Source organism: Miscanthus floridulus, chromosome 7 (assembly GCF_019320115.1).
Source record: "Miscanthus floridulus cultivar M001 chromosome 7, ASM1932011v1, whole genome shotgun sequence".
Taxonomy (NCBI): domain Eukaryota; kingdom Viridiplantae; phylum Streptophyta; class Magnoliopsida; order Poales; family Poaceae; genus Miscanthus; species Miscanthus floridulus.
Window position 1 is genome coordinate 126903084 of NC_089586.1, and position 27293 is coordinate 126930376.

The window sequence follows — 27293 nt, forward strand, 5'->3', positions numbered from 1 at the left end:
GAAATGACACGCGGCTCTCCTGCATAGTTCGAGAAAAAAAAAAGTTTCTCACATACATTTGAAGCCTAGAAAGGAGTTGGTGCAACAGACATGCACCCTTTATCTACAGAAAACAAGCCATGTAATGCAATATGATAAATGAAATTCTACACAGCATATATCTCTTGGATACTCTGAAACTGGTACCTAGAGGTGTATGATTTGATACTAATGGAAAATGGATAGTAATGTAATGCTTAATCAAAGGAATCGGGCGGCGGAGCTTCTCCGTCATCATCAAAACCCTCATTTTCGTCCAGCATGTTCATCAGCATGGTCACCTGCTCATGAAGCATAGAATTTTCCTTCTCAGTCTCTGCCCGCTTCTTGCGCTCATCGGCAAGCTGCTTCTGTAGAAGCTCCAGCACACGGGAGTCTTCCTCTAACTGCTCGTTCAGTCCATTGATCTCACGGTCCTGCCACACAGTTTCCACAGTAATAACAATTGTCAGTCTTCGATGCACATTCAGCAACAAAATTGCCTACAGTATACCTTAGGCGGCACACAAGCATGATACTCTTATCGCAGATAAAAGCAGAAGCCAACATTTCAGGATTTTCAGCTTGATCATCGATGCATGTACTAGAAAAATAGCATTGCATGCCGCATGATATCATGCAGGTATGTAGAATCAGACCACTAGAAAGATTATAAACCTTTCTGTTCATTTCTTGGATTGCAATCCTCCTCATGCTCTCCACAACATCTACATTGACGAGCTTGCGTTTCTTGCCCACCAGCCATCCCTTTGGATATGATGCGGGCTCAAAGTCCGGTGGTGGAAGCAGCATTTCAGCACTGTGCTTGCCGTTGATCGGCTCGAGAGGCTCAAAGAGAGCCTTCCGCTTCTCAGACAAGTTAGCTTTTGGGTTTGGTTGTACATCCTCAGCTATAGCTGTTGTATCTGTTGCATCGTCGGTCTTCATGGGTTCCTCTTGAGCCTGCTCATTAGTTTCTTCGGTAGCATCTTTGTCAGGTTCTTGTTGCAAGCTCCGGCCATTGGCTGGAACATACATATTGTTAGTCAGATCAAGAGCCAGTGCACTTCCCCAGTTAAAATCTAATGCACACATGACCATTGGCTCTACAATATGATTAGTTGGAAGTTCATTCACTTTGACAACCAATAAGTTAGTGAGTTGTGAGGATGCGTTTGGCTGTCATGTGAACAGCTTATGGAGAGGCCAAGGGATGCTTTTATTCAGTTCTTAGTGAGATTTTTATAGCCCTTGCTTTCATTTTTTTGTGGGATTTCTTTAGTTCTTTACATCCCTTCAGTGTCTTGCAAGTATGCTATATGTATATGTACCATCCTTCACATAGAAGCAAAGTAACAAGGGACCGAAATAACACACTGTATTCAACATAAAGATCTATTCATGAACAATACGGCAAGCTCTGAAAAGAAGACTGAGACATCGTTTTTATGTCTGTCAGAGAGTAATTTCCAAGGCAGATTTATTTTAATCTGTCAGCGTCACATATTGGTCAGTATCAACCAGATGTAGCATCAGATTGACCTGATTAGCATTCCACGACGCTACATAATCTGACCCACATGAGACACGACCATACTGCCGTCTGGACATATGCTACAAAATACTCATATACGACTAGATTGTAGTTTATCTGTTTGTTCCATACTTGACCATGCCTAGACGGCTACTCGGTTAGAATTGTTCATACTTGTCTGCTGCCATACCTAGAAACTCTAGGACGCTACACCGATTGCATACTACTAGACTTTGGCCTTGTCTTCACCGCGGCAAAGAGGGGGAAATAATGGAAAGGCAGAAACAGACAAGAAAACACACAGAAATCTAATCCCACGGTAGCAAAATCAGAAATTACTCTTGCTGCAAAGGGTGTCTAGGAATATGATTTCTGGCTGCAACCATATTCCTGAGACCATTATTACTAAGCACCACACTGGCAGCTGCAGGCTTGGGATCTTACTCCGTACATCTTAGCGGTGAAGACAAGCAAAGACTGAAGGGTCCGTTTGGTTGGGCTTTTGACTTTGGCTTTTGGCCCCAAAAGCCAAAAGCCCAAACAAAGGGGCTGCTTTTTCAGACGGCTTTTTTTTAGAAGCAGCTGCTTTTTCGTAGTACAGTTTTAAAAGCTGGTTTGACCCTGCTTTTGGCTTTTGGTTTTCTGCTTTTTGAAATTGGTAGAATAAAAAGCTCTTCTATAGTTGTTTCAAGAGAGATAAAGATAGAAGCTATATTTTATACTTGTTTAACCAAACAATTTTTAGCTTTTCTACAGTTCACAACCCACGGCAGCTTTCTCACAGCTCACAGCCCACGACAGCTTTTTTCCACAGCCACAACTGAACCAAACACACCCTGAGACGTTTGCTCTACATGTAGCTGACAAGGGATTGAAATGACCAGCTACGCTCACGTGAACCACCAAATGGGCTGTTAGTTATCAACAGCAGCTAAGTAGCACGGGTGCGTGATTAACGTGCTATGTTAATTGTTAACTAGTACTGGACTACCGGTACGTCACGCGAGTGAGCTGGCTATCATTCATCCCCACACGAAATATCTCACCGGCACATTCCCGGGCACCAGTACCAAAACTTATATATGAACAAAAAGGAAAATGTTCTGGTCGAGGAAAAAAAACGGTGCTTGTGGAGGGAAACAAAGTAGCTGAGATTAATAGTGTTGGTGTGAATCTAATTATGTTGCTGTATGAACTGTATGTCTGTATTACTTTCTTTTGGGCAGAATTACAGAGAAATTTGCAGAGAACTGAGCTGAAATTAGCCATTTTTCAAGAACTGAGAAATAAATAAGGATGGGTAAGTCACGAGAAGATGATTCTTGGGGGATAAAAAAAGCACTTGAAATCAGCAAGATTTTGTATGCAGGAACAGGAATTGAGACAGCAGGCACCTGATCTCCTTGACTTCCAGAAAATCCTGGGGGGGTCAGCCGGAACGGGCTCCTCCATGCCTGGCTGCTCCCTCGCTCCCTGCAGCAGCAGCACAAAACAAATTGCACCCATCAGCTTTCAGCCGCTAAATCTCTGCTTCTTCCGCCTCGAATTCCTCCTCGCTTCCAGGCCTCAGCAACCATGTCAATCAAAATCTCACCTCGGCTTCTTGGCTCCAGGCTAGCTGGGGTTCCTTTCTCCTGGACCTGGTTGCCGCGCCGCGCGCTCTCCTCTTTTCTCCCCGCCCTCTCGCTCGCTGTGTCTTGTTGGTTGCGTTATCTTGTGGCTCTGGGCTGACGGATGGATGGATGTGTGCTGTTTGGAGTGCGAGAGGGGGCGGTCGCCTTGGAAGACACTCCCGTTTCTTGGCCGTGTCGTCCTGGTCGTCGTTGGCTTGGTTTTTGCTTCTGAGGGACGTAACGATGGCGGAAACGGCGTACTTCTCCCGTCGGTTGACGGATCGGGGGCGGGGCATGCATTACCCGCCACCAACAACCACTTCTCCCGTAGCCATGTTCGCGGAGACGCGGATCCTCTGTGGCCAGCTGCGCACACACGCCAGTATTGTTGCCCACATCAGAACCGGTCAGTCAGTCAGTGCTAAGCTCCATTTGTCAGGTTTATTTACAAACTTGGTTTGGCAGCTGACTCGTTGAAATAACCTTCATTTGAAATATTATTGTTGAACCGATTGCAATGGCTTAAGACAGCAACGCAAAATCAGCCCCAGATTAATGGTCCGTTTGGATTCTCTGTTCTAAAATTTAGTAGTTAAAGTTGATGACTAAAATTTCAGACCATTCACTAGTGTGGTCTAAAGCTCTGTGAGGTGATCTAAACTTTATACAACACTTTAGACTATGGGAATCCAAACAGAGACTAATTAAACGCCAAGAAAGAAAGGAACAAAAGCCTAATTAAACGCCAAGAAAGAAAGGAACAATCGACTACTAAAATCTCACTGTATACAGCTAGAAATTAGAGGCAGAGTCCCGCAGCACGCCAACCACTGCCTTCAGGCTTCGTCCGTCCATTTTTATTTTTTTTATTAGTCGTCCGTCCATTTCTGTTGCACTGGCACAGTGCCACCTGCATTTGCATGCAGCGTATGAATGCGAAAGCAGCCAGAGACCATGTGAACACCATGCACTCGGCCCTCAGCCCTCAGGTACAACGCTTTTCCTTCAATGATGATGATTAGGCATTGCCATCAACAGCTGGGCCACTAATCGCAAACCTGAGCCCAATAGCTAACTGTTACTCCCTCCATCCCAAATTGTAAGTCATTCCAAGAATCTTGGAGAGTCAAAGTTTTTCAAGTTTGACCAAATTTATATAACAAAATAATAATATTTATCATACCAAGTACTTCCTCCATCCCAAATTGTAAGTCATTCCAAGAATCTTGAAGAGTCAAAGCTTCTCAAGTTTGACCAAAATTATAAAAAAAAATTACAAAGATTTATGACATCAAATAGATATGCTATAAAAATATAATTAACAAAGAATCTATTGGTACTTAGTTAGTATCATAAATATTATTATCTTATTATATAAACTTGGTTAAACTTGAGATGCTTTGACTGGAGGAAGTAAGTATCATTAGATTCTTCATTAGTTATATTTGTGTTTCTCTCTATAATTTTAGTCAAACTTAAAAAAGTTTGACTCTCCAAGCTTCTTAGAGACTTACAATTTGGGATGGAGGGAGAATTTCCTATGCACAGGCCAGGTTTATAGCAGGCTAGCGGCACAAGCCCAGGCCACAGTTTCAGCCCAGATGCCCACCAGCTGGTACACAACCAACCAATCAACCGCAAGTGCGGTCGCAACTCAGAAAGCCACAAGTCACAACAAATCACCAGCGCAGATTGCAACAGTTTATTCAAAATGGGACTGTCAATTGACTGCAGATTTTAACTATGACGACAACAAGAGAAAAAATATATCAGGCAAGTTCCATGATTCAGCTCCCTATTGAACTCCAATGGTAGCTACTTACACCATCTAAAGGCCCACAGAAATGGGGCATTCAGACTTTTGATCTGCACCGTTGTACCAACCGAAACTTCTATCAATGCATACTCACCCTCTCTATATGCAATATAAGAGGAAATTCTATCCTATACCATAGCTCAAATCAAGCTAAACTGGTGTTTCTGGTTAGTGATCAGTGCGCTGCCCCAGGCTCCAGGCAGGCAAGACACTCGGCAGGCTCAGCGAGTCCGTAAACAGATTCAATGCACCTGCTGTGGAACACATGGTGGCATGCCAGAACCGCAACGACTGGAGGAGCATTGGCATCACGGCCAGCATCCCCTTGTGGCCGGAAAGCAATATCAAGCTTGCAGAGCTGGCACCTTGTTCCCAGCGGCTCAACCGGTGGCGGGTCATCATTCTCAAACAGAGCTGAAATTGCAATGGGGCAGTTACGAAGAGGCCAAGAGACAGGAAATCACCAACTATAACAGAAAACAAGATTGAAAAACATACTCCAATTGGTAGAACTTTACCTGGCCCTTTTATGTAGAGCTGCTGTTCCTGCGGCTGCTGCTGTGAACTACCCAATTTAAATTGCTGAAGCAGCTGCTCTTGCTGCTTGATTAAAAGCGCCCTTGTGTAAGCAGGATTTGAGAGAGGATTGTAACTGTCCTTCATGTTTCCGATTTCTAACTTTGGTGTAATCAAGGGAGCAGTCGCACCAGCCAACCCACTAGCCTGGTTAGCCATTATTGGTACATTGGAAGGCTTCTTATTGTAATCATTTTGAAGGATCGACCTTGGTAATGTAGCAACTGTAGCAGCCAACTGATTGACTTTACTTGTTTCATGGATATGCATGGTGACACTGGAGTTCTTTGCAGTGTCAGGTTGCAATTGCTGTGCAAGCGATGGGACAGCTGCATTTTCTGACTGACTGATCTCATTTGTACTAGCAGAAATCACTTCTGCTGGAGCATTAGCAAAGCTTTTCCCAGTTTCGATTTGAGATTTCCCTGTGGGTGGTAGAGCAGCTCCCTTAACACCCAGGATTCTGATAGTTGATTTCCTTATTGAAGGTGCATCTGAAAGGCCGTTGCATATCTGTAGCTTCTTTGTGGGAGATGGCATGACAGCTCCATCTGACTGATCGCCCAGGCTCACAATTTCTTCATCTCTGTACTTCTTGCCTGGAATAAGATAAAGTTGTCAAGGGTTAGGATTCAGAACATGACTAGTAAAATTATGTTGATAAAGCATCAAGCAAGCACCACTGCCAACGTTTGAGTTAGCTTTTGAAGCTGAATGGTTGATTGAATCTTTGACAGCTCGGGAAGAAGCAACTCTGGAACGCTTAGCAGTAGGGTTGATTGTAAGGCTTGCACATTTCCTCTCTTCATTCAGAGCAACAGGTTGAGTAAGAGGCTTCCAACCAGATGAAGTCACTTTTAGAGGGGTCCGGGCATGAGTGGCAGTTGGTCGTGAAGCAGCTAACTGAGTGCTAAAAGAAGCATCTGAAGTACTTCTTGTGCTTGTGCTAGCAGATCCTCCTGCCTTGAAACCAGGTGAAGCCACGATAGGATCAGACCCAAGGGTCATAGAACGAGTAACAGGGCGAAACAACTGATACGCAGGTGCACTGCAAGATGGGCCAGAGTGTCCAGCAATTCTGCTCACTGAAAATGCAAGGCAAAGTGTAAAAAAAAAAGTGAGAACAAGATTAAGCAGAAAGCATTCTTTGGGGGTGTAGTGTTAGCTAATATTTACTTCATGAACAGAAGTGTGAGACTGTGAGGCATTACTAAAATCATGCAGAATGGTCCTATAGCAAGAGACTACACTAAATATCAATTCAGTCAACACGCAGTATGATGCAGATTGCCAAGACAGGGAACATAGAACAGAAGAAATAGATGTACAACTCCATCTTGTGACATTTACCAAGACAGTCCAGCAGCTAAGTATCTTTCAGGAGTAACATCCAAGCACACATGGAAGGTGCGTTTCTATAAACTATACCACATAACCAACTTAGAATATTTAATGGAATTGTCGCACCGTTACATATTGGGGATATGTGGATATGCCAAATAAAGAAAATCAGCATATGTGAGTTCAATATCAGACCAGATAACTTGATGGGGGCTCCAGTCTCCGTATGAGGCCAAATATCTGGACTAACATTACGTCAGGCCAAGCAATCCTATCCGAAACAAATCAACCGTTTAAAGCACCAATGCGTTTCTTCACCTGCCCACTTGGATTTAGTAGAAAATAGAAAGCAAGAAGGACCTAATAATACCTAACAATACTAGACAAGACCAACCAATCAAGTGGGGGAAACAGTTCAATAATAACCTATAAAGGATCCTACAACCATTAAACACTCCCACAGTACAAATCACATCCAACTGCAAAGACACAAATCGGTATTCATGGATTTTCAAAAGAAAGAATTAACCATCTAAATGGAAAATTCTATTCTGTCGCGTTCCTCAATCTCAAGGTAGTCCAATTCAAGAAACCCTCGCCCAGCTTTGCAGAACCCCGGTACAAAACAGAACCTCTGGTCTTACCCAAAGCAAGAACACAAACCCCCTATCATCAATAGAGTTGTGCCAAAATTCAGGGGGCCTAAATCAGCTCTCAGCTGTGCGTTCCAGGATAACAAATTCCACGCGTACTCTCACAGACAGATCCAGGCAACATGCGGATTCGATCAAGGGTCTCATCGACGATCCGTACACCATACACGCAACTAGGCACGCCGAGCCAGGGCCGCGCATCCCCCACGAAAACCCAACCCCAGGCCAAGCTGCCACCGTTTCAGGATCAAGGACATCGCATTGCACCGAAAAACGGAATCGCCCGCCCGGAACCCTAGGAATTCGCCTGAAGACGATATCAAGCAGCACCCCAGCTAAGAACACCCGAAACCCCCCCACGGGACGGGGCCGCTCCCTTACCATTCCTGGAGGATGCGGCGGCGGCGGCCGCCGGGGGATTCGAGATCCCTGAGGCGCGCGGCATTGGATTGACGAATCGGTGGGGCAATCGCGGAGAGGATCGAGGAGAAAGCCCTAATATTTTTGTTTTCTCTCTCTTTTCCCCTCTTCTCTCTCGCGAAGGGGAGAGAGGAGGCGGAGGGCTGGTTCTGCCTCTTTTCCTCTCGCGCGGCTCGCGCACTAGGCTCGCAGGAAGGAAGCGGAGGGGGAGAAGCCGGTGGGTGGCAGGAGGTGCCGAGTTATATAGGCTTCGGCGTGAGGCGTGCGCGTCGGGCCCACAGTTCAGGTGCCGGTGGGCCCACGACCTCTTGGGCTGAGGTGGGGTCGGTGTGGGGCCCACGTGGAGGTGGAACGGGGATAGGACAGGGTGGTGTGGTGTGTCCATTCGTTCGGGCCCAAACCTCTTTTTCTTGACAGAATTTGCAACCTAACAAAAGAGTCTGTGTGTAGGTGACTTAGCACGTGCAATAATACTGAGAATGCAGCTGAAACAGTGATTACCAATGGACTAGGTTGGACATGTGTGACCTCCCATAGTATTTCTATGCAGATAGATGTCGGCATCCGTTGGCGATCTTGTTGTAATTTTAACAAGAAGCCCATAATGATTATTATTTCTATCTCAAAATAGAAGACGTGATTTGACTTATGGTATTTAAGATTATACTTTGACTGTTAATTGCTATTATTATATATAATTTATGGCAACAACGAAAGTATCAAAAGTATTTCTAAAGACAAATCTAGTGTTATCACTATTGTACTATAAAATTTTTATATTACTAGACTAGTTGTTAGTCAAAGACAATAAAGCCTGAAATTTGAAATACATGCATAGTTTATAATTTTATAGGAGGGAGTATTGTTTTATAATGCGTGAATACCTGAAAACATGAAAAAGAGTTATGTAAAGTTTTAATAATAATAATAATCTACTACAAGTGCACCTATGCCGCACAAATAAATTAGGGTGACTAATGACAATTCAATTATTTAAAGGACTAACATGTTACATTGAGTATGAGTAGGTACTAAATCAAAATGATGAGACTATTTCGCTAAACAACCTATAAAAAGCAAAAAAGAGCACAACACGTGGATTTTTGAAGGATCATCAATAACAAAAAAAAACTCTATATTCAACCAACACGAATGCATTTAGCTGATATACTCATCATCAATGTATGTTGTATTCATACTGGTTGCATCCCATGCTTTCGTCGTGGAAGGTTTTTAAACACGTTTAGACATCGATTAGAGTGTTTTGGAAATTTTCTAGATTGTTTGATTATTTTATATTTTTATAAAGCTATAAATCTTTTTTTGAAGCTTCTATATATATTTTCACGATCTTTAAATATTTTATCGGGATTCATCATGTCCCAATCTGAGTTTTTTCCCCCGAAATTATTAAAAGCTTAGAGATATTTTCATGTTTTAAAAACTTTTTAAAATGCTTACCCATAATTTTTTTGAAATATGACAATCCCATGAGAACCACTTCTTGCTGAAACAGGAGGTAACTTAAATGATTTTGGAAGATGAAAAAAATATAGTTTTGGAGTTTGAAGAAGAAAAACTGGACCACGACCATAGTCCATAGTCAAAGAAGATAAACATTGACTTCTTCCGGCCCATAGTACAAGATATGTTCAGAGCAGGCCGAGGCGCAAGCCCATCAGTCCCGACATCTCCAAGCAGATCTGAGGTAATGGGCCGTCGCCAAACGTGCGGAAAGCCGAGCCAGCAGTGGCGGGCCTCCATCTCCACGCGCGGCAGACGGCGAGCTGGTCGAGGGCGCGAGGAGGCGCTTGGCGCCGTCCAGAATCAGTAGGCAACGCTGCATCGACTTCTCCACCATACCAGCGTGGATGGTTCAGGTGAGGCACCATTGCTTTGGTTGGTTCGCTTGGGGAGGAGCGGTGCGGTGCCTTGTTCCGGGGTTCGAGATTCGAGAGTGACGCTGATTCGAATCCCTGCTCGTGGCATGTCAGTTTATTCGAATTCAACCGTGTGTAGTGTATTGTATGTGATTGATCTATCGGGGATTGAAAGTTAGGTCGAATATGGTACTACTTTGGATTTCGCAGTAAGGTTGTTCAGGCCAGTCGTTGAGTAGGTCGATGAAGCGGCAGTTTGCAGAAGTGTTAAGTCCCATTTTCTGACCGAAATGGCACTGATGGTGGAGCCAGGCTGACCCCCTTATTAAAGCTAGTACTAGTTGTATGGCATTGTATAGCAGCAGCTGATCATTCAAGTGCTTAGGTGTCTTTCTCTCTGTTGAGGCCCGTATTACTCACTTAGTCATGTCTCAAAGTGTACAAACAATGGAGCTTACCACTCATCAAGTACAAGTGTCCCACAACTGCCTTTTTGCTGGTTATAACTTATTCCTAACGCTAGTAACTTTGATGTCTTTCAGGCTGTCACGGGATTCAAGGGTATTAGTGCTATACAAAAGTTTGCTTTATGGCAAATCAGGCAATCACAAATTATCGGCAATGTCAGTGATGTAGAGTGGTGGCCTTTTAAAAGAAATTTGTGTTTCAGTGTAGCTATTTCCAGGTGAGTGCAAGCTATTGCATTATTATTAACTCTTGTCTCATGATCTGCGTTGCCAGTGATGGGTGAAGGGTGACTAAGATGCTTCTTTAAGTGTCAATATACAAGACTTCACTGACGAAATGGCAATAGTCCTCATTGTCGCTACTCTTGAAAAGAAAACAAGTACACATCCTCCGATGCACTAGTTTGTTGGAATAGTAAAAGTCCCCTGGTCTCTATTATTGCTTATCTAGGCTGTTCCTGATATCACATAACAATGTTCTAGAGGCTATATGCTAATGATTGCATGGGTACCCAGTAAGGCAGTAACCATAGGCATAACTCCTAGAGTCCTTTTTCTTTTAAAGAAGGAGAACGTCCTAAAAATCTACAGTACGGTGTATTAAGTCGATTATTTTTTAATTTTATATAATCAGCACTGCAGTATCTTTTATTGAATTAACCTACACTCACATAACACAGTCCATTTAGCAATTTTTGTTTGATGAGGCAGTGACACCCCCTTGACAGTCAAAGATGCTCTTAGTTACTTTCCCCCCTCTGTGAAGGAAAAAGGCGTGGGGGGAAAAATGGTAACTAAACTAATGACAGATAACTTTGTCCCGGTTGCTGTCCTCATACTTTAGTCTCTTATTATCTGATTTATTGATTGGAAGAAAATTCCACTATCAGTTATTTTCTCAATTTTCTGGACAATGCCCATCTCGTCTTTCAGACTGATGAGTCATCGGATTCTCTCCTGAAACCTCTTCTCCTTTACTTGCCATTTCCTAATGTTATGGTCCAGTTACATTTCCATTTTTTTGCAGGAGATGGTCCCAGTTACATTACATGGTTCTGTTGGACACAATGAAGCCGTCCAGACATGCTATTAAAATCCTGCTAGTTATTATGGCTTTAAATTGTACCATGTCTGTTCCATTTTAAGCTAGGCAGAGCATGAACTATCAAAGGATCATGTTACAGATATCTCACATTTGAGAAAATTCTGTTCAGCGGTTCTTCAAGGGTAATTCAGAGCAACACTGTGTTTTTTTAATGGTTCAGCTTCTGCATTCCTGTAGCTATATCAACAACATGCCAAAACCAGTCCCAGCCTTCTTTCCTGATTTATGATGCATCTCATCCTGTAGCATTGATGACAGTGACTAGTGATACTAGTGATCATGCTGGCGAATGCTAGACGTCATTACCATACAGCAGGCCAGCAGCCAGTAAAGGTGATGTATGAATCATTTACGTATATCTGCCGCGTTTGACCTTTATACATGAGATACCCTGCTCCTTTTCGTGTACACACCCAGGAGCTCCACTTTGGCAGTCTGCTACTCTGCTTCTTCCACTCCTGAAACTGAGCCTGCAGGTGCTGGCAACGCGTTGCCTGCTGGAGTCCTTATCCAATCAGTGAAGGCACTAAACTCGCAAAGCCGTTGGAATCTGCGAGCAAGGTCATGCACATCTTGTTGCATGAAGTTAATACAGCCTGCAAGATATGGAATCTGTGTAAGCAAGAGCATTCATACCTTGTTCTTGTTAGCTGTTAGCTTCCTTCCATATATATAAAGATGCGTATAAAAGCTGATGAAGCCACTGATGATTCTGCTGATCTAAACATTTTTTTTTTTTGAGGAGAAATGATCTAAACATTGTTGGCAACAGGAGTCGATCTCATAGACGATGACTGTGCACCTAACTGCTTACCCATGGACTTGTTGCTTGTTTAGGCCCGGTTTACCACACCTAGAGCTGCAGCTGCTGCTCCTGCGGTCGTGCCCTGCTCGGTTGCCATCGTGGCATGTTGATTGATGGTGAGTTGCCACTGCTGTGGCTGCATCCGTCCATTACGGGCACCGGCTCTCGTGGGGTTCATGTAACTTTCCATTGACATCTTTTCAGCTGCTCTTTTTAGCTGGCCTGAACTGTCCACCGTCCCAGTCCCCTCCGATCACAACTGCTTGGCAGTCTGCCCACTGACAAGGTGCGTACAAGTCCCTCCTGCTTTCTCTTCTCACTTTCACTTGATCGGATCAGCCATGTTTATCAGGCATGATACAATGTTTTTTTCTCACAACAAAACAACATCAGCCGACTTATAAACCACAGAAACGATTGTTTATGTGCCTGGAAGAGCAAGCCCCCGTTTGAGTAGAGACGCTGCTTCCTTTGCCCAGTCGCGGGCTCGCGGCAATGGCAAAACATCCTGGTATGTGCAGCACTAGTGTTAGTGTAGCCTGGTGGTGACACGGCAACAGCTTGCGAAAACATTCACTTGCTAGGTTTGCAAGCAAGCAAGTCGCGCTTATGGACGCTAGTGCTGATTTGGTGCTAGACCATAGTCCATAAAGGCTAGGCTCTTGTGCAAACTTAATCGTGTAAGGTCGCTAGGTTCGGTGCAGTGATGATATTATCTGGCTATATCAAAGAGATCGGGTAAGGTCGTTTGTTTCGCTAGAGGAATTCAGAGCATGCTTTTGACAATCCACAGAATCGTCTTTTATCAAGATTTATTTATATTGGGCCACAAAATGGAGATTTGTCGACGATTTTGTGTATCAAAAACCCAAATTCTTGATAACAGAGTACGACATGGTAAGCTTTAAGTCAGCGTCACAGTGCAACCAAAAGTTAAGACAGCATTACTAAACTACTGCAGTCTAGGCAATAATAATCTTTAATAAGTGAAGAAGTTGTAAATCGAGCGAAGAACTCACTGGGGGCCAAGGGGAAATAGGGGGTGGGGGAGAGAGAGCTTGTCGCTGACATTAGGGTCTCCTTTCTCCCCAACAGCAAAACAGCGTGCAATTGCAGTGGTTGTGGGGTGGTCGCAGCTTCTGCTGGGGCGCCCTGGCCGTGCCGTTGCTTCCACGGCGTTCGTCCGATCACTCATCACAAGCACTTAAAATCCATCTCCACGTATTAATTCATGTCTGCAAGCAGCAATTTCCCTTTTTCCATTTTGTTATGATACTATAAAAATAAAGAAATGTACACCATGATTTCATTAGCCCATCCGGTGGACAAGGAGCAATCAAGTCATCAAGAAAAAGTATAAAAGGGAAAGGAGAAGAGGAGGTGGAAAGTGAAAACCGTACCTCTGTTTGGTTAATTTCCGGCTTTTGCGTTTTTAACCTCTTATTAATTAACTTTTGCATTTATTACTGTTTTTGTTTGTTTTATAGAAAAGAAATCCTCATTTATTACCCCTCCTCTCCTACGCGGAAACAAGCTCCTCCCCGTCGCCTTCTCAGGGAACCGCGAGCTCTGTGCCTCCGTCGTCACAAATTCTCTCCTCGTCTTCCCCACCTCCTCGTGCTCCCTGCCTCCCTCCCTCCGCACCGCTCCCTCCAGTCTTTCCCGCCGGATCCCTACGCCCCAAAATCGGATTGGGGAGGGCTCGCTGCGTTCAGGCGCGGGCTGCTGCGGCGGCGGCGTGCGGCGGTTCTCCGGCGTCGAGGTGGTCAGAGGTCAGGATCGCATCGTTTCTCTTTGAATTTTGGTCCCTGGACGGCGGCATTTGTCGCTGCCTCGCCGAATGGTTTCCAGGGATCGAAGCTGCTTTTGTTTTGATCGCTTGTCGGGACGGTTGGAATCGGCGAAAGCTCGCGCAGGTTGCTGTGCCGTTTCCCTGGACTAGACGCTTGTCGTGCCCGGCGTCAGAGCTCGAGAACAAAACCGCCATTTTTTTTCTCCACTTCTCCCCCATCGATTTCAAATTCCAATAATCTGGGGCGCACCAATTGTTGTTGCTTGCCCTTGGAATCTTCCAACCGCCGAATTCTTTTTTGCCCTGCCTTTATAGAGTTTCTGACTTTGGCATTAGAAAGAACCAGGGAGCAAAACGCTCGAACGCGGCTCTCTCCCTGCGTTGAAAAATTCGGAGAGCCGGAAAGAGAATTTGCGCCAATTTTCTTTCCTTCATCTTTTTTGGCCATTTTGCTCCGCGGCGACGGCGAGGAGATGAGACGAGGCCCCGCCATCTGCCGCGCCCTGGCTAGCCGTTGGAGTCGCACCAACGGGCACATTTCCTCCTGGCCCAGGAGCGCCTTCAGCGGAGGTGATATATAAATAAGCAAATAAAAATGTCATCTTTTACCTTGCCCATCCTTTCTACCGCAAAGAAAAAGTTGGCTCCTCTCCCTCCCAGTTGCATTAGTTTATGCTCCACTACAGGAGCAGGCAGCCACAAGAGCGACGGTACCTTTAACGGGGACTTGCCTGTACTAATCATCATAATTAAGCCACTAGTTAGTCGTCCTCGTCCCTAACCGCGGTGGCCTGGGCGACGACCGGGCAGCGGGCACCCCTCCTCCACCACCATTTAATCCGCTTCTTGTTTCTCTCTCTCTTCCCCATCTCTGGCTGGCTTCGCCATTACTTGGCTTGCAGGAGCTGGCCGTGGAGTTCCCGTGAGGTGGAGACCAAGCCATGACTGTCTCGCTCGCCCCTACCCGCACCCGAAAGAGACGCTTCGATTCCTATGCATAAATAGGAAAAAGGAGAGGAGGGAGAGGAGGAATTCGAGAAAATCACCGCCTCTCTTCCTTTCTTCACCCCCCTGCCCTTTCTTTTTCTCCTCTTCACCTACCGAATCCCGTTGCCGGGGTCCTCGATCTGGTTCGCTTGCTGCGTGATTCCGAGCCTCTGAATTGTCTTGTTGTGCCACATGGATTGAGTGTCCTCTGACATTGGATTGCTGTTCGTGTTGTTGCTGTGTTGGCAGGTCGGGACGGGCGGTAGATTGGTGGTGGCTTCGTGGCGCTATCAATGCTGGTGGATTTGAGCCGGGGCGGTGGGTGCGCGGATGGACGCCTGCGAAATCCGGGCGCCCGGGGCAGTGCTGCTCCGGAAATCTGACCTGCCGGCGGAGAAGAATTACACTAACGGCCATGCTGATGCCGCGGTGAAGCGCAAGGTAGCCGCGATGCCAGCAGCGGCACCTACTACTCCGAGGAGGCACCCGTCGCCGAATGCCGGCGGTCGGGCGTCGTCTCCGACGCCAGCTGGGTCACAGGCGAAGAGGTCCCAGTCCACCGAACGGCGGCCGGCGACTCCGTCAAGGGCTTCTTCCGGCGGCTCGCGGCCGACTACCCCGTCCAGGATCTCTGCCCCGGCGTCGCCATCGTCTGCGCCTTCCAGCCCGTCCTCCTCATCCTCCAGCTCGTCGACGCCGGTGCGTGATGCCGTTTCAGAAACGCAAAGCGCTCCGAGGAGGTTGTCGGCTGGCCGGGCTCCTGATGGGTTGTGGCCTTCAATGCGGAGTCTGTCTTCTTCTTTCCAGCCCGAATCAAAGGGGAAAAGGATTTCTAGTAGCTCTTCTACAGTTCAGGCCAACATGAGGGATGCAGCACCAGCTGATAGGAAGAGGAGCCCATTGAGAGGGAGAGCTACCCCTGAGCAATCAGAGAATCCACATGCGAAGGTTATTGATCATCATCGCTGGCCTGCTATGATGGGGGGCAGGGTGTCTGCAAGCACAATGTCCAAGAGCATGGATCTCACTGATAAGATCAATAGGTCTACTCTTCCATCAGTTCCGTCACGTGGGGTTTCACCGAAGCGAACAACAATGTCCTCCGCTGCAAATACCTTGTCAAGAAGTATTGATCTTGCTGATAAAATTGACCGGCTGGTCTCTTCGTCAATGTCATCACAAGGGGGATCACCAAAAAAGTCACCACATAATGGTGCAGATGATGTGTCCAAAAAGGTCGGTGTTCGTAAAGATCTCAAACTTTCATCCTTGGCAATTTCATCAAGAAGGGTGTCACCAATAACAACAGGTGCATTGGATGGCGCTAGGACCCTATCGGAAAGCATGGATCTTACTGAAAAGGATAACAGTACACTCTCTTCGTCAGTTTCATCACCCAGCATTTCACCAAGTGCATCATTATCAAGTGTGTCTAATGCTGCATCGCAGACTACTACAAAATCATCCGAGAGATTAATTGGACCTGTTTCCAACCTGTCTTCATCGAGAGGACTTTCACCTAGAAGAACAACTTCTGGTGGCATTGCTGCTTTAATGAAAAGTGTTGATTTTCAGCCTGAAAAAGATAGGAGACCAGCTTCATCAAGAGGGGTTTCGCCAAGAAGGCGATTTGCTTCTGATGGTGTTAATGATATTGTGAAAAATATGGATTTTGCTGAAAAGGATAGCACAGTAATCAGCCCGTCAATTCCGTCTCGAGGGGTTTCTCCAAGGAGAAGACTTGCCTCTGATGGTGTTGATACTATATCAAGGAGCTCGGAGTCTTCTGGAAAGGATAACAGGCCATCCACCTCATCTTCCACATCACGTGGGATGTCTCCACGAAGAAGGCTTGCTTCTGATGGCATAAGTGCTGTAACCAAAGGCATGGACTTTGGTGATAACGCTAACAGACCATCAACCTCTTCAGTGGTATCACGAGGGATTTCACCAAGACTTCAATTAGCCTCTGATGGTGTTGGCACTGTATCAAAAGGCACAGGTCTTGCTGATGGACTGGACAGGCCATCAACCTCATATGCAACACTGCGAGGTATGTCACCACGACGCAGGGTTGCATCTGATGCCAGCAATGCCACTTCAGAAAGGATCAAGTTCACCGAAAAGGATTCCGGAACTGTGTCCTCTTCAGTTGCACCTAGAGGGGTCTCAACATTAAGACGACTTGCCTCTGATGGTGTTGAAACTATATCAAAAAGTATGGATCTCGTTGAGAAAGAACCTAGACCTGCTACCTCATCAGCTGCATCACGAGGGCTTTCACCAAGAAGGCGACTTTCCTCAGATGGTGTCAATGTGATTCCAAAGAGCATGGATCTTGTTGAAAACAATAACAAACTTGTCACCATGTCAGCTGCAGCACGAGGGGTTTCACCAAGAAGATGGCTCGCCTCAGATGGTGTCAATGTGATATCAAAGAGCATTGATCTTGTTGAAAACAGTAACAAACCCTTAGCCATGTCAGCTGCAGCACGAGGGGCTTCACCAAGAAGACGGCTCTCCTCTGATGGTATAGAATCTATATCAAAGAGCACAAACATTACTGAAAAAAGTATCAGACCTTCAACATCGTCAATGTCATCACGAGGGATGTCACCAAGAAGACGACTGGCCTCTGATGGTATCAATGCTGTATTGAACACAGAATTTGCTGACAAAAACTGTAGACCATCTTCCTCATCAGCTGCTTTACGAGGGGTTTCTCCCAGAAGCAGGTCTGCCTCTAATACCATATCAACTGGCATGACTTCTGCTGAAAAAGACAGCAGACCGTCCACAGCATCAAGTGCATCATGTCAGACTCTGCAGAGCAGTAGGCTCGAATCTGATAGTGTTAATACCCTATCAAAAGATGTGGAGATCTCATCAACTGTATCTGGTTGCACTTCAGACAGTAGACTTGATGGCACTGGTGCTCTAGTAAAAAGCATAGATGTCACTGAGAAACTTATTGTGTCAACGGAAGATGGTGGTGATGGTGACGATCCAGGAAGAATGGATTCTAGTGACATAGTTACTAATGCAGTCTCATCAACCCTTGCATCTCAAGAGGTATCACCAAGACCTGTTACTGATGACGTTAAGAATGCATCAGAGAATGTTGATGCCACTCAAAAAGGTAACAGAGCATTATCGGTGAAGGTTCCATCTCGAGGAGCTTCTCCAAGAAGGCGACTTGCATCCGATGGCATTGATACTATATCTAAAAGCATGGATTTTGCTGAGAAAGATAAGAAACCCATGACAGTGTCAGTTCCATCACGTGGAATGTCACCAAGAAGAACAGCGAGAGCTGACAGTGCTAATATAATGTCAAAAAGTATGGATTTTGCTGATAAATGTAACGGACCAATATCTTCAATGGTTCCTTCACGAGTGTTTTCTACAAGAAGAGTATTAGGACCGGATGGTGCTAATGCCATGTCAAGAAGCATGGATCTAACTGATAAAATTAGACAGCAAATATCTTCAACTGTGCAATCATCCAGAGCTTCACCAAGGAAAATGCCTCTTGCTTATAACAGAATAAAAGGCCCTGAAGTTTTATCAGGTGATGTTGAGAGCCCTGGTTCTGCTGATGGAAATGAAAGTCAAGAGGAGAATGCCAGTTCAAGTCCAGATGCACCTTCAAATAATTCAGAAAAATCTACACCTCCAAAGCAGCTAGCTAGGAGATCACCTTCTCCATCACGTATTTTAATACGCCCTTCATCACCATCCAATGCTTCATCGACACCATCATTTGCCTCTAGGAGATTACCAAGCCCATCAAGGACTAGACCCTCAACACCTGTCTCACCATGTAGTTCTGCCAGATCTGATTCAGCCTCTTCAATTCTTAGCTACATTGGTGATGCTACAAGAGGGAAGAAGAGCCCAGCTCACGTGGAAGATGCCCATCAATTGCGTCTCCTGCATAATAGGAACTTACAATGGCGCTTTACCAATTCTTATGTTGATGAAATGCTGTCGATTCAGAAAATAAATGCTGAGGTAAATTCCATATCATTACTTCTTCCCGTTAACTTTCTGATAGTATTGGTGCTGAACTCCGCATCCATCTTAGATCTAGATTTTGTCATAACCTGTTATGGAGCAGGAGAAAAAAAATGCTTTTTATATACCCAAGCTCTTTTTTATTTTTTATTTTCATTCTGTTGTATCCTTGTTCATATATGTGTGTAGTATCAGCCATTTATCTTATATTATATTGAGGAAGTGGAAGAAAATAGTTGTTTGTCTTATATCGAGGAAGTTGAAGAAAATGGAATAAATGTATTGTGCAAACCTAAAATCTTCTTATGCTGGGTTACCTCATTCTAAGATACTTTTGTTCTTTATTTCCCTAATTCTAATATGTGGTCAATCCGTAAATACCATGACTTTATTGCTTACTTTATTTATTCATTTGAAGCAGACTATGTTGTACAGTGTATGGGATGCTAATTCAAGGATGTGTGACTCTATGGTTATGAAAAGGAGCTATGTACAAAGACTAAGGCAAGAGGTCAAATTGGGAATAGTGTTGAAGGAGCAAGTAAGTTCTGTTGATTTTTTGCATATATAAATATATTGTTTCATGCCAGCTGACAGAAATAGATCTATTTGATCATCATGATCATGCATGCACTTACTTGGATTTGATGGTTACATTAAGATATTCAAGCTGAACGTAGGATACATAAAATAACTTAAGATGCAATTTTATGTTTAAATGATTACTTGAGTACTAACATTCAAACATATGCATGTTCAATAGTCGCTACAGAGGCACATGAAGATATTCATGTCTTTATCCAACCTCTTTGATAAATATAACTATATAAGAGAACAAAAGTATTTTTTTCTTACCATGTTTTTTTAGTTTAGATATTTTGTCCTAAAGATGTTCTGATTTGTTTGTGGAGATACCTTCCTTATAAGTGAGCTACCCACACCTTTTGGAATCCCTTTGTGCTAATATGTTCAATAAATCTTCTTGAACCAATTTTCTTGAAAAATGCATGTACTAATCTTGTTACTGAACATTGATTGTTGCATCATGTAGATGGATTACCTTGATCACTGGGCAGCGCTGCAAACAGAGCATTCTTCTTCTTTATCCAGCGCAACTGAAGCTCTTAAAGCAAGCACATTGCGTCTTCCAGTTTCAGGAGGAGCTAAGGTATCCAAAATTCTCTTTTTTTTTTAAATGATAAAAAAAATAGATCTAATGTAGTAGTCTTGAAATGAGGGTAAATACTTGGGAACCATGACACCTGGGAAAATTACAAGTTATTACATGCTAAATAAGTTTGCAACATCTCATTGAGAACTCCTTTTTACTCTTTTAGCAAAATGCGAAAGTCATGGTTATTCTGTTGTTATGTTCTCTCTTGCAGGCCGATGTACTTACTGTTAAGAATGCTATCAGTTCAGCAGTTGACATTATGCAAGCAATGGGGTCATCCGTTTGCCATTTGCTATCAAAGGTTAGTTATGAAGGTCCTTTTATTTCTACAACTATTGCTGCATAACAGCTCTACCACCACCCTGGTAGTTTTGATTGTGATTTGTGCTTTGATACAGTGTGTAGAGTGGTCTATTAATTTTTAATACCTTCAACAACCACATCAAAGCCTTCTAGTCCTAAGCCTAAGCAAGCTGGGGTAGGATAGAGTTGAAACCCATCGTGAACCACCAACAAAGAGGGAAAAGAAAGAGAAAAAAGAAATAAATTTATATGAGTGAATATATTTGTAACACATAAATAATAAGGATGTTTTTTGGGGATCTAGAGCCTGTTCGTGGTAGTGGCATGCGAACGATGACCTATTTTGGTTATTAGACATTCACGGTTAGAAAAAATGACCTTCAGGTCTAACCATTGACTTCTGTTCTGCAGTTACAGGCTTCACACTCTCTGGTTACAGAACTTTCAGCTGTTGCTGCTAAAGAAAGTACCTTACTCAATGAGTACAGAGAACTCTTGGCAACAGCAGCAGCACTACAGGTACAATCTTTGGTTTTTTTTTGCAATGTCGTTTTTATTTCTTTTGTTCTTGTGGGCTTATCAAGGGTACAGAAAAAAAGGCATGACATTTAAATTGAGATAAGTGCTTGTGGAGAAAGATTATGTTATATGGCCTCAAATGATTCCATGAGTACATTGGGCTAGAAACGATATTTTTCTGTTAAAAAAATAATATTGTGGCTGTCTGTCCCTGACAATATTTTCATCTGGTCACTGGGATCCACTAAAATGAATGTTACCCTGTTTCGGGGCATCCTCTGTCTTTTTGTAGCTAATACTAATATTTGTTGAGCAGATGATTACATCTGTCTACTATTTCGCTACCATGTACAAAAATATCACAAATGGTTGTTTTTCTTCCATCTGGCTATAACTTGCATGTTTGTTTTTCTGTATGAACAATTCTGAAGCCACAGCCCTACTATAAAACGAGTTACTTCTGAGTTCCATGCGTCAAGCTGCAATCATAATAGATGTTTTGAGTATACAAAAAAGAAACAGCGTGGTTTGATGCTCGGTTTGAATTAATAGCCATCTTCCTCTGAACAGGTCCAAGAGTCCAGCCTAAGGACGCAGCTCATACAACAAACAGAGTGAACAGGTTAAGGTCCTGTATTTCTAACTAGGAAGATAGAGGTAAACACCATTCATTAGTTTCAGTGACTGCGGTGCATATGTGTATCTTTGATGTCTTTTTGTTTTTGTTTTTCTCTTCCTTTTTTTCACTTATTAGCTAGCCCATATTTCTTTACATTTCTACTCCCCCATGTTCTTTTCTGTTCGAACAACTTACATGGAAGAGAAGGGAAGCAACACGAAATCATGGATTTACTCCATCACAAAGCTGCCAATGTGGTCTTTTATTGCATCCTACACCAATGTGCCAAAAACTGAAAGCTTTGTTGTAACATGTAAATCTTAGCAGTTGTGTCCTTCAGTGCTCTTTAGATGTGTATCTTTCTTAGATCGCCATCACCTTAGAATTAGAGACTCCAGTTAACAGATTACTTACTATCACTGCTGGTCCCAAATCCAAGCAAGGGGCAGACCAGAAACTTCTAACCGACACTACAAGTAGATGACAGGTATCCAATACTGACTTCGTTGCTAACACTTGTAAGTACTGTATGTCCTGCCAGGAGAATACCATGTTTTGTTCTTCTTCATTTACTCTGATGGAAACATATTTCCTTTTCATGCCGTGTTGTTGCCATACAGCAAGTTGTTTTCGCCATTGCTTTCATTTGCATGTGCTGTGCTGCTGCACATGCAAAGAGTGTGAGCTTTGTGGTCTCCTCCAGTGCATGGGTGAATTGTGCGTCGCATGCACAGCCTGATGTCGATAGCTGAACTGAATATAATTTGGTCCCTAGAGAATGGGACTGGTTTAGGCCTCACGGCATCATGGTGGATTGCTTAGGCTGATGGCTAGCTCCTATTAATTTTCTGCCACCCTTTATTAGAGTTTAGAGGCGTGGGGCGCATGATGAGATAGCAGCACATCTTGCTGCTTTCTTTTATTTCTGCGAGGACGTTTTCATCTTTTGACTTTGGCTGTATATTTTACTGTATTGATCATACCTTTGGTGCAGTTGCCATTCTGTGCGGCTTTTTGTTGCATGTTGTGCCACGGCCGCTTTCTGTAAATTATGATCGGCACTAGTTAGAAGCTCCATCTATGTATCACTGTATTTACCTCACAAAAATGTGTAGTGCATGCACTTGTACTCTCTCCATCTCCCCGTGCCATTCTTGCTTTTCGATGAGTCAATGAATCTCAAGTTTAATTAAATATACAAAAAAACTAACTTTAATATTTTCAATAGATCTAGTCATATTAAAAAAAAACTGGACTTAATTCCAATCTAGAATGCCATGTTTTTTAGAAGGAGATAATAGTGTAATAGACTGAGCATCTCCAACAACTCCCATAACCCGTTGCCAGGACCAGTTTTTTTCATTGATTAAACAGTTCCCAATACCGATCAGCTTTCTGACACTGGTTTCACGAAGCTCGAGAGCCTATTTGGGTTCCTTCTGTAACGATCTGTTTAATAATCAATAAAAACGTCACCCTTTACTTTTAAAAAAAACATGCCAGGTTCAATTTCAAGTTTCTGTCAGGACAGCCAAAGGCCAAAATCGCGCTAGTGCCCGCCATAATCCATCGCGCATTCGCGCGCGAGGTAGTTCGCGCCTTCCATCGTCCTCGCGCGGCTTTGCTCGCGACACGCCCTGGTCTGCTGCTTCGCCTCTCGCCGCCGGCCGCGATCGGTTCGCAAAATCGTAGCCGGCTATCCGGGGGGCCGACGATGTTCTGAAACAGTTCGATCCCGAGTCCTTAGGCATTCAATCTTTTTCTCTCGCAACAAATCAGTAAACAGTACTTTTTCCAGCCTGCCTTTTCAGAGCCAAAGACATCGGCGTCCTGACTGCTTGGGCTCACATGAGCAAGTGCAGTGCAGGTGAAGGGGCGCTGGGCGCAGCAGCAACGGTGTGCTGTTCTGCACAAGCACAGTTCCACTGCCATAATGGTTTGCTCGGAGCTCTGAATCAGCAGGAGAAAACGTTGCTGGGTGGAGAACATCGGTTCAGGTGGCAAAAGAAATCACTTCTTTACACAGAAAACTCTTCCAGAACACATTGCTAATGCTAGGCTCTTACAGGCGAAGGTCTAAAACTCGCAATAACATGTGTACTTGTCAAATAGATACATTTTAGCTTTCTTCTCTACAAGAACAAAAAAAAAAAAAAGATTTGAAATGAGGCAAAAAAAAAACAAAAAATAAGTGCCAAGTCCACCGTGCTGGACGATACCAGAAAAATGTCTGTCCTATCAATTACTTTATTTTTGGTACCAGATCCAACCTCTTTGTCGCAATCCATTTGTGCAAGGCGTGGTGATTTCTAGTTCCCAGGTGGCCAGGTATCATCATCCTTCAATGCAGACGCCTTGGAGCCTTGGAGGACACCATGAAGCCTTAGTTGTCAGACGCCTTGGCGCCTAACAGATAGCTTGTGCAGATGAAGTTTAACAGATAATAATTGTTGTACAAAAGCACCAGCCTTGTATTTACGAGAACTGCAATTCTACAGCAACTGTACCTGCGTGATACTGGAAAGTACATATATACTCAGGAAACAAGAAACAAGGGATATGGAGTAAAGATAGTATTGTCTTCGACTGTATGATACCTTGTTTCAATCTGAGCAAGGCACCTTAGCCTTTACAGTTCAAATAAAACATTTGCTGAGACTTCTGCCTCAGGCTCCATACTTTCCTTCAGCAGTTCACTGTCTGATTGGTCTTTCTCTTCTGGTTCATCACTTTCTGATTGGACTTTCTCTTCTTTCGTAGTACCCTTTTTGTTCAATTCATCCTGCTCTTTCTGTATAGCTATCTTATTGGGAACAAGAACCAAATATATATTCCTCTCCGTGAAATTTTTACTTTCTTCTGTCGCTAGCTGAAGTATGACAACAAAACTTAAAACTTGCAGCTAGATGATTCTAACAACAGGGAAAATAGGTATGATGGCCAAATATTGAAAACAAAGACATTTGCACTGAAGATGAATTGATTGCAAAATGAAAACCTAAACCAGATTTAGGACCAAATTACCTCGCCAACATCATTTTGGAATCTTCTAAGGAGTTCGATAGCTTCTTTTTTATACAAGTTTTCCCGTCCTTTCAAGTTCACAATTATCTTAGCCTGAAAAAGGAAGTCTCAAACAATAAGTTATACCTCAAAATACATGCAGCCACGTGCTTGCACAAACAGCATTCTCATCACCTTGTCGCCAGCTTTAAGAAACTTTTTTGCAGCTTTAAGCCTCACGCTATAATCATGGATGTCAATGTTGTATCTGGCAGGCAAATACATACAGAATTCAACACCAACTTATTAAGTTATAAAGAGCTAAACACACGTGTTTGTTATAATTTAGGAGCCTTATGATGCCACAAACAAATCAATAATTTATTAAACAATTACCAGAAATAGATCATGCCAACACCAATCAATCTATCTATGAAATTTTGCATTTCCAATATGGCAAATAGCTCAAACCAGCTCTAGCCAAGTCTGCCTCAAAAGTTTTCTTAGTTCTTACATGCTAGAAGTTATTTATCTATGCAAGGCGGAAGAAAAATAAGAGTTATCCTTCTGGTCTAATAAAAAGTTCCAGAAAATGCAGCAGTTTAGACGAAGGGTCAATAATCAATGGAACTGAAACAAAAGTCAAACTGAGATGATTCATACCCCATTTTCAACTCCTTCAAGCCCATGCGTTTCGCTGCAAGGAATAAACATCAAACTCAATGCCTTCGAATCTTTATCAGCAAAGGCGGCAGAAAAAGAAGGGTTCAATAAGCATACCGACAGATCTTTTCTGCTGAATCTTTTTCTTCTTCTGTTGTTCATACCTATGTTTTCTGTACAAAACCAACAAAAATGCATTCATATGATCCTAAAATGAAGAAGTCTGAATCAGATAAACCATGTGACTATACAATCTTTTTCTTTCTGAAAGCATTTAAACTATAGGTTGGTGTGAACATACTTGTAATCTCTCTCCTCAAAGAGTCGAAGTACTGGGGGATCTCCATCTAATGATAATATTGCCTGAAATAATAAAATATCAGCAATCCTAATTGGTGGACATTACTAGTGCACTAATAACAAGTGTCAACTGATGAATATCTGGTCTAAGGTCAGCATATGTCCTGTTTATGTAGGTAGTTTGCGAAGCTAGTTCATGTGCCTGAAGACATTGCATCGAGAAGGGAATGAAAAACAATCATGTACACTTTGTTGCTCCAGTAGCAAGTAACTAGTGTTAAGGCCAGATTTTTAGCCATTACATGACAACTCACGACTGCTGCAGTCATCATTGCATTACCAAAGTATTTGTTTTCCTATTTTAGAACTTGGAAGCCCAGGTGGACTACTCTATTATTCAAATTTGGTAGTGAACAGTCCTCAGTTACTCTCTGTACAGCATTATGCTGAACAGTATGCTTTTTGAGGAAAAGAAGCGTACCAGTATAAGATCATTATCGTCTGCAATTTGAACTGCCTCGCTTACAGATACTACACCAACCTATAGGAAAACAATCAAGTGGAATGGCCAGATGAACAGAAAATGGACCAACGCACAATAATGAATGAAATTGAAAATGAGCGAAGCAGCATAATTAGAGACGAGTATTACCATTCTTTTCTGTTCATCCAAGAGCCTTACAGTTGATGACCTAACAAAGAGAAGCACCACGCAACGTGAAGAGGCAGGTAATATAGATTTGCAGCGACGGCTCAATTAAAAAAAATCTAAGGCACGCGAGACGTACTCGATGCGTTCAATGTCAAGGGCGGGGTCGTAGTCGGGGTCGGGCCCGCGGTCCCTCCTCCCCCAGCCCCCGCCGCCCCCGAGGCCCTCCTCATCCTCCTCCTCCTCACCTTCGCTCTCGTACGAGGGCGAGTACCGCGCGACCACCATGAGCCTCGCCGGCGGCGCCCGCGCCCACGGCCTCGCCGGGAACCACACCGACGAGGAGGGGCACGATGCGTGGAAGGAGGAGCCGGGCCGGCAAGGCACGCGGGACACTGCCAGCGCGAGGGCAAAGCCTGCGGCGACGCCGACCATGGCCTGCGGTGGTCGGGCGCAGGCGCGGGCACGGCGGCAGGCCTTATCTGGTTCGGGGGTTTTGCCGCGGGAAGCGAAAGAAACGAGTGGAGTGGAGAGGATGACCCTGGTGTCGGGTTTGGCCGTCTGGGGCTTTGGGCGACGTGACGTGGGAAATGGGGATGTGGGCCTGGGTGGTGAATCCATTTTGTTGGGCTGAAGCTGGGCCTGAGGATGAGTTCACTTACGTTTTGGGCCAGCAAGGATTTCGTCTCCGCGTCGAATTTCATCCAATGGTACATAAATCTTCAGTACCGGACTTTATATTGAGCTATGCCTTCAGGACACAATAATCCAGTCACGAGGTTCGCCGGGATTTTGTGGATCGAGAGTTGTGACGTCGAACTCCTCTGAATTTTCCGGATCGAGAGTTGTGACGTGGAATCTCCAACGGTAAAAGAGTGTTTTCATCCATTCTGTGGTGGGGTGAACCAGATCCGTTGGTCCCTGAATGTCGCTGCCGGGGCATCAGAAGCGACCATCGGCTCAATGTTCCTTAACTGCCACTGCCTGCTGCAGCAGCAAACGCCGCCGCCGCCGCCTCCCGCCGCCTACACCAACTGTC

General features: G+C 44.1%; 4 protein-coding genes across 8 annotated transcripts; 1 reads left to right on the forward strand and 3 right to left on the reverse strand.

The window, feature by feature from the left end:
* Nucleotides 1-26: 26 nt before the first annotated feature.
* Nucleotides 27-3476, reverse strand: LOC136467900 (protein HEADING DATE REPRESSOR 1-like). Its single transcript, XM_066466711.1, has 4 exons — nt 3147-3476; nt 2947-3025; nt 697-1043; nt 27-455 (listed from the first exon to the last, which is right to left on the reverse strand). Exons 1-4 carry the CDS (start codon nt 3459-3461, stop codon nt 237-239), a joined length of 960 nt encoding a protein of 319 aa, XP_066322808.1. The 5' UTR covers nt 3462-3476; the 3' UTR covers nt 27-236.
* A 1376-nt stretch (nt 3477-4852) lies between these two features.
* LOC136464680 (uncharacterized) lies at nt 4853-8168 on the reverse strand. Of its 3 annotated transcripts, none has more exons than XM_066463641.1 (4): nt 7933-8168; nt 6238-6642; nt 5500-6156; nt 4853-5395 (listed from the first exon to the last, which is right to left on the reverse strand). In XM_066463641.1, the coding sequence occupies exons 1-4, from the start codon at nt 7994-7996 to the stop codon at nt 5157-5159; spliced, it is 1365 nt and encodes a 454-aa protein (XP_066319738.1). In that variant the 5' UTR covers nt 7997-8168; the 3' UTR covers nt 4853-5156. The 3 variants fall into 3 exon arrangements, with proteins under 3 accessions (XP_066319738.1, XP_066319739.1, XP_066319740.1); XM_066463642.1 differs by lacking the exon at nt 7933-8168 and adding an exon at nt 7543-7920; XM_066463643.1 differs by lacking the exon at nt 7933-8168 and adding an exon at nt 7094-7196.
* Nucleotides 8169-11822: 3654 nt separating this feature from the next.
* LOC136467901 (uncharacterized) lies at nt 11823-22740 on the forward strand. Of its 3 annotated transcripts, XM_066466714.1 has the most exons (9): nt 11823-12039; nt 12261-12344; nt 12433-12514; nt 15257-19021; nt 19446-19565; nt 20076-20192; nt 20410-20499; nt 20913-21020; nt 21591-22740. In XM_066466714.1, exons 4-9 carry the CDS (start codon nt 15338-15340, stop codon nt 21636-21638), a joined length of 4167 nt encoding a protein of 1388 aa, XP_066322811.1. In that variant the 5' UTR covers nt 11823-12039; nt 12261-12344; nt 12433-12514; nt 15257-15337; the 3' UTR covers nt 21639-22740. The 3 variants fall into 3 exon arrangements, with proteins under 3 accessions (XP_066322811.1, XP_066322810.1, XP_066322809.1); XM_066466713.1 differs by lacking the exons at nt 11823-12039; nt 12261-12344; nt 12433-12514 and adding an exon at nt 13830-14000; XM_066466712.1 differs by lacking the exons at nt 11823-12039; nt 12261-12344; nt 12433-12514 and adding an exon at nt 14027-15150 and having other exon boundaries at nt 21591-22739.
* Nucleotides 22741-23712: 972 nt separating this feature from the next.
* Nucleotides 23713-26795, reverse strand: LOC136467902 (translation initiation factor IF3-4, chloroplastic-like). The gene is made up of 10 exons (XM_066466715.1): nt 26394-26795; nt 26258-26297; nt 26087-26146; nt 25607-25668; nt 25423-25478; nt 25306-25339; nt 24838-24910; nt 24664-24756; nt 24237-24508; nt 23713-24156 (listed from the first exon to the last, which is right to left on the reverse strand). Exons 1-9 carry the CDS (start codon nt 26687-26689, stop codon nt 24269-24271), a joined length of 954 nt encoding a protein of 317 aa, XP_066322812.1. The 5' UTR covers nt 26690-26795; the 3' UTR covers nt 23713-24156; nt 24237-24268.
* Between the last annotated feature and the right edge of the window lie 498 nt (nt 26796-27293).

Bases quoted from the DNA above. Each gene is read 5' to 3' on its own strand.
- LOC136464680 (XM_066463641.1), bottom strand. From the start codon at position 7,996: ATGCCGCGCGCCTCAGGGATCTCGAATCCCCCGGCGGCCGCCGCCGCC. The intron at 6,157-6,237 runs GTGCTTGCTTGA...ATCTTATTCCAG, and splicing joins TAACTCAAACGTTGGCAGTG to GCAAGAAGTACAGAGATGAA. The intron at 5,396-5,499 runs GTAAAGTTCTAC...TTGCAATTTCAG, and splicing joins GCTCTACATAAAAGGGCCAG to CTCTGTTTGAGAATGATGAC.
- LOC136467902 (XM_066466715.1), bottom strand. From the start codon at position 26,689: ATGGTCGGCGTCGCCGCAGGCTTTGCCCTCGCGCTGGCAGTGTCCCGC. The intron at 26,298-26,393 runs GTACGTCTCGCG...TCTCTTTGTTAG, and splicing joins CTTGACATTGAACGCATCGA to GTCATCAACTGTAAGGCTCT. The intron at 25,669-26,086 runs GTACGCTTCTTT...TTATTATTTCAG, and splicing joins ACGATAATGATCTTATACTG to GCAATATTATCATTAGATGG.
- LOC136467900 (XM_066466711.1), bottom strand. From the start codon at position 3,461: ATGCCCCGCCCCCGATCCGTCAACCGACGGGAGAAGTACGCCGTTTCC. The intron at 3,026-3,146 runs GTGAGATTTTGA...CTGCTGCTGCAG, and splicing joins CCTGGAGCCAAGAAGCCGAG to GGAGCGAGGGAGCAGCCAGG. The intron at 456-696 runs GTTTATAATCTT...ACTGTGTGGCAG, and splicing joins TCCAAGAAATGAACAGAAAG to GACCGTGAGATCAATGGACT.
- LOC136467901 (XM_066466714.1), top strand. From the start codon at position 15,338: ATGGACGCCTGCGAAATCCGGGCGCCCGGGGCAGTGCTGCTCCGGAAA. The intron at 19,566-20,075 runs GTAAGTTCTGTT...TGCATCATGTAG, and splicing joins GAATAGTGTTGAAGGAGCAA to ATGGATTACCTTGATCACTG. The intron at 20,193-20,409 runs GTATCCAAAATT...TCTCTCTTGCAG, and splicing joins CAGTTTCAGGAGGAGCTAAG to GCCGATGTACTTACTGTTAA.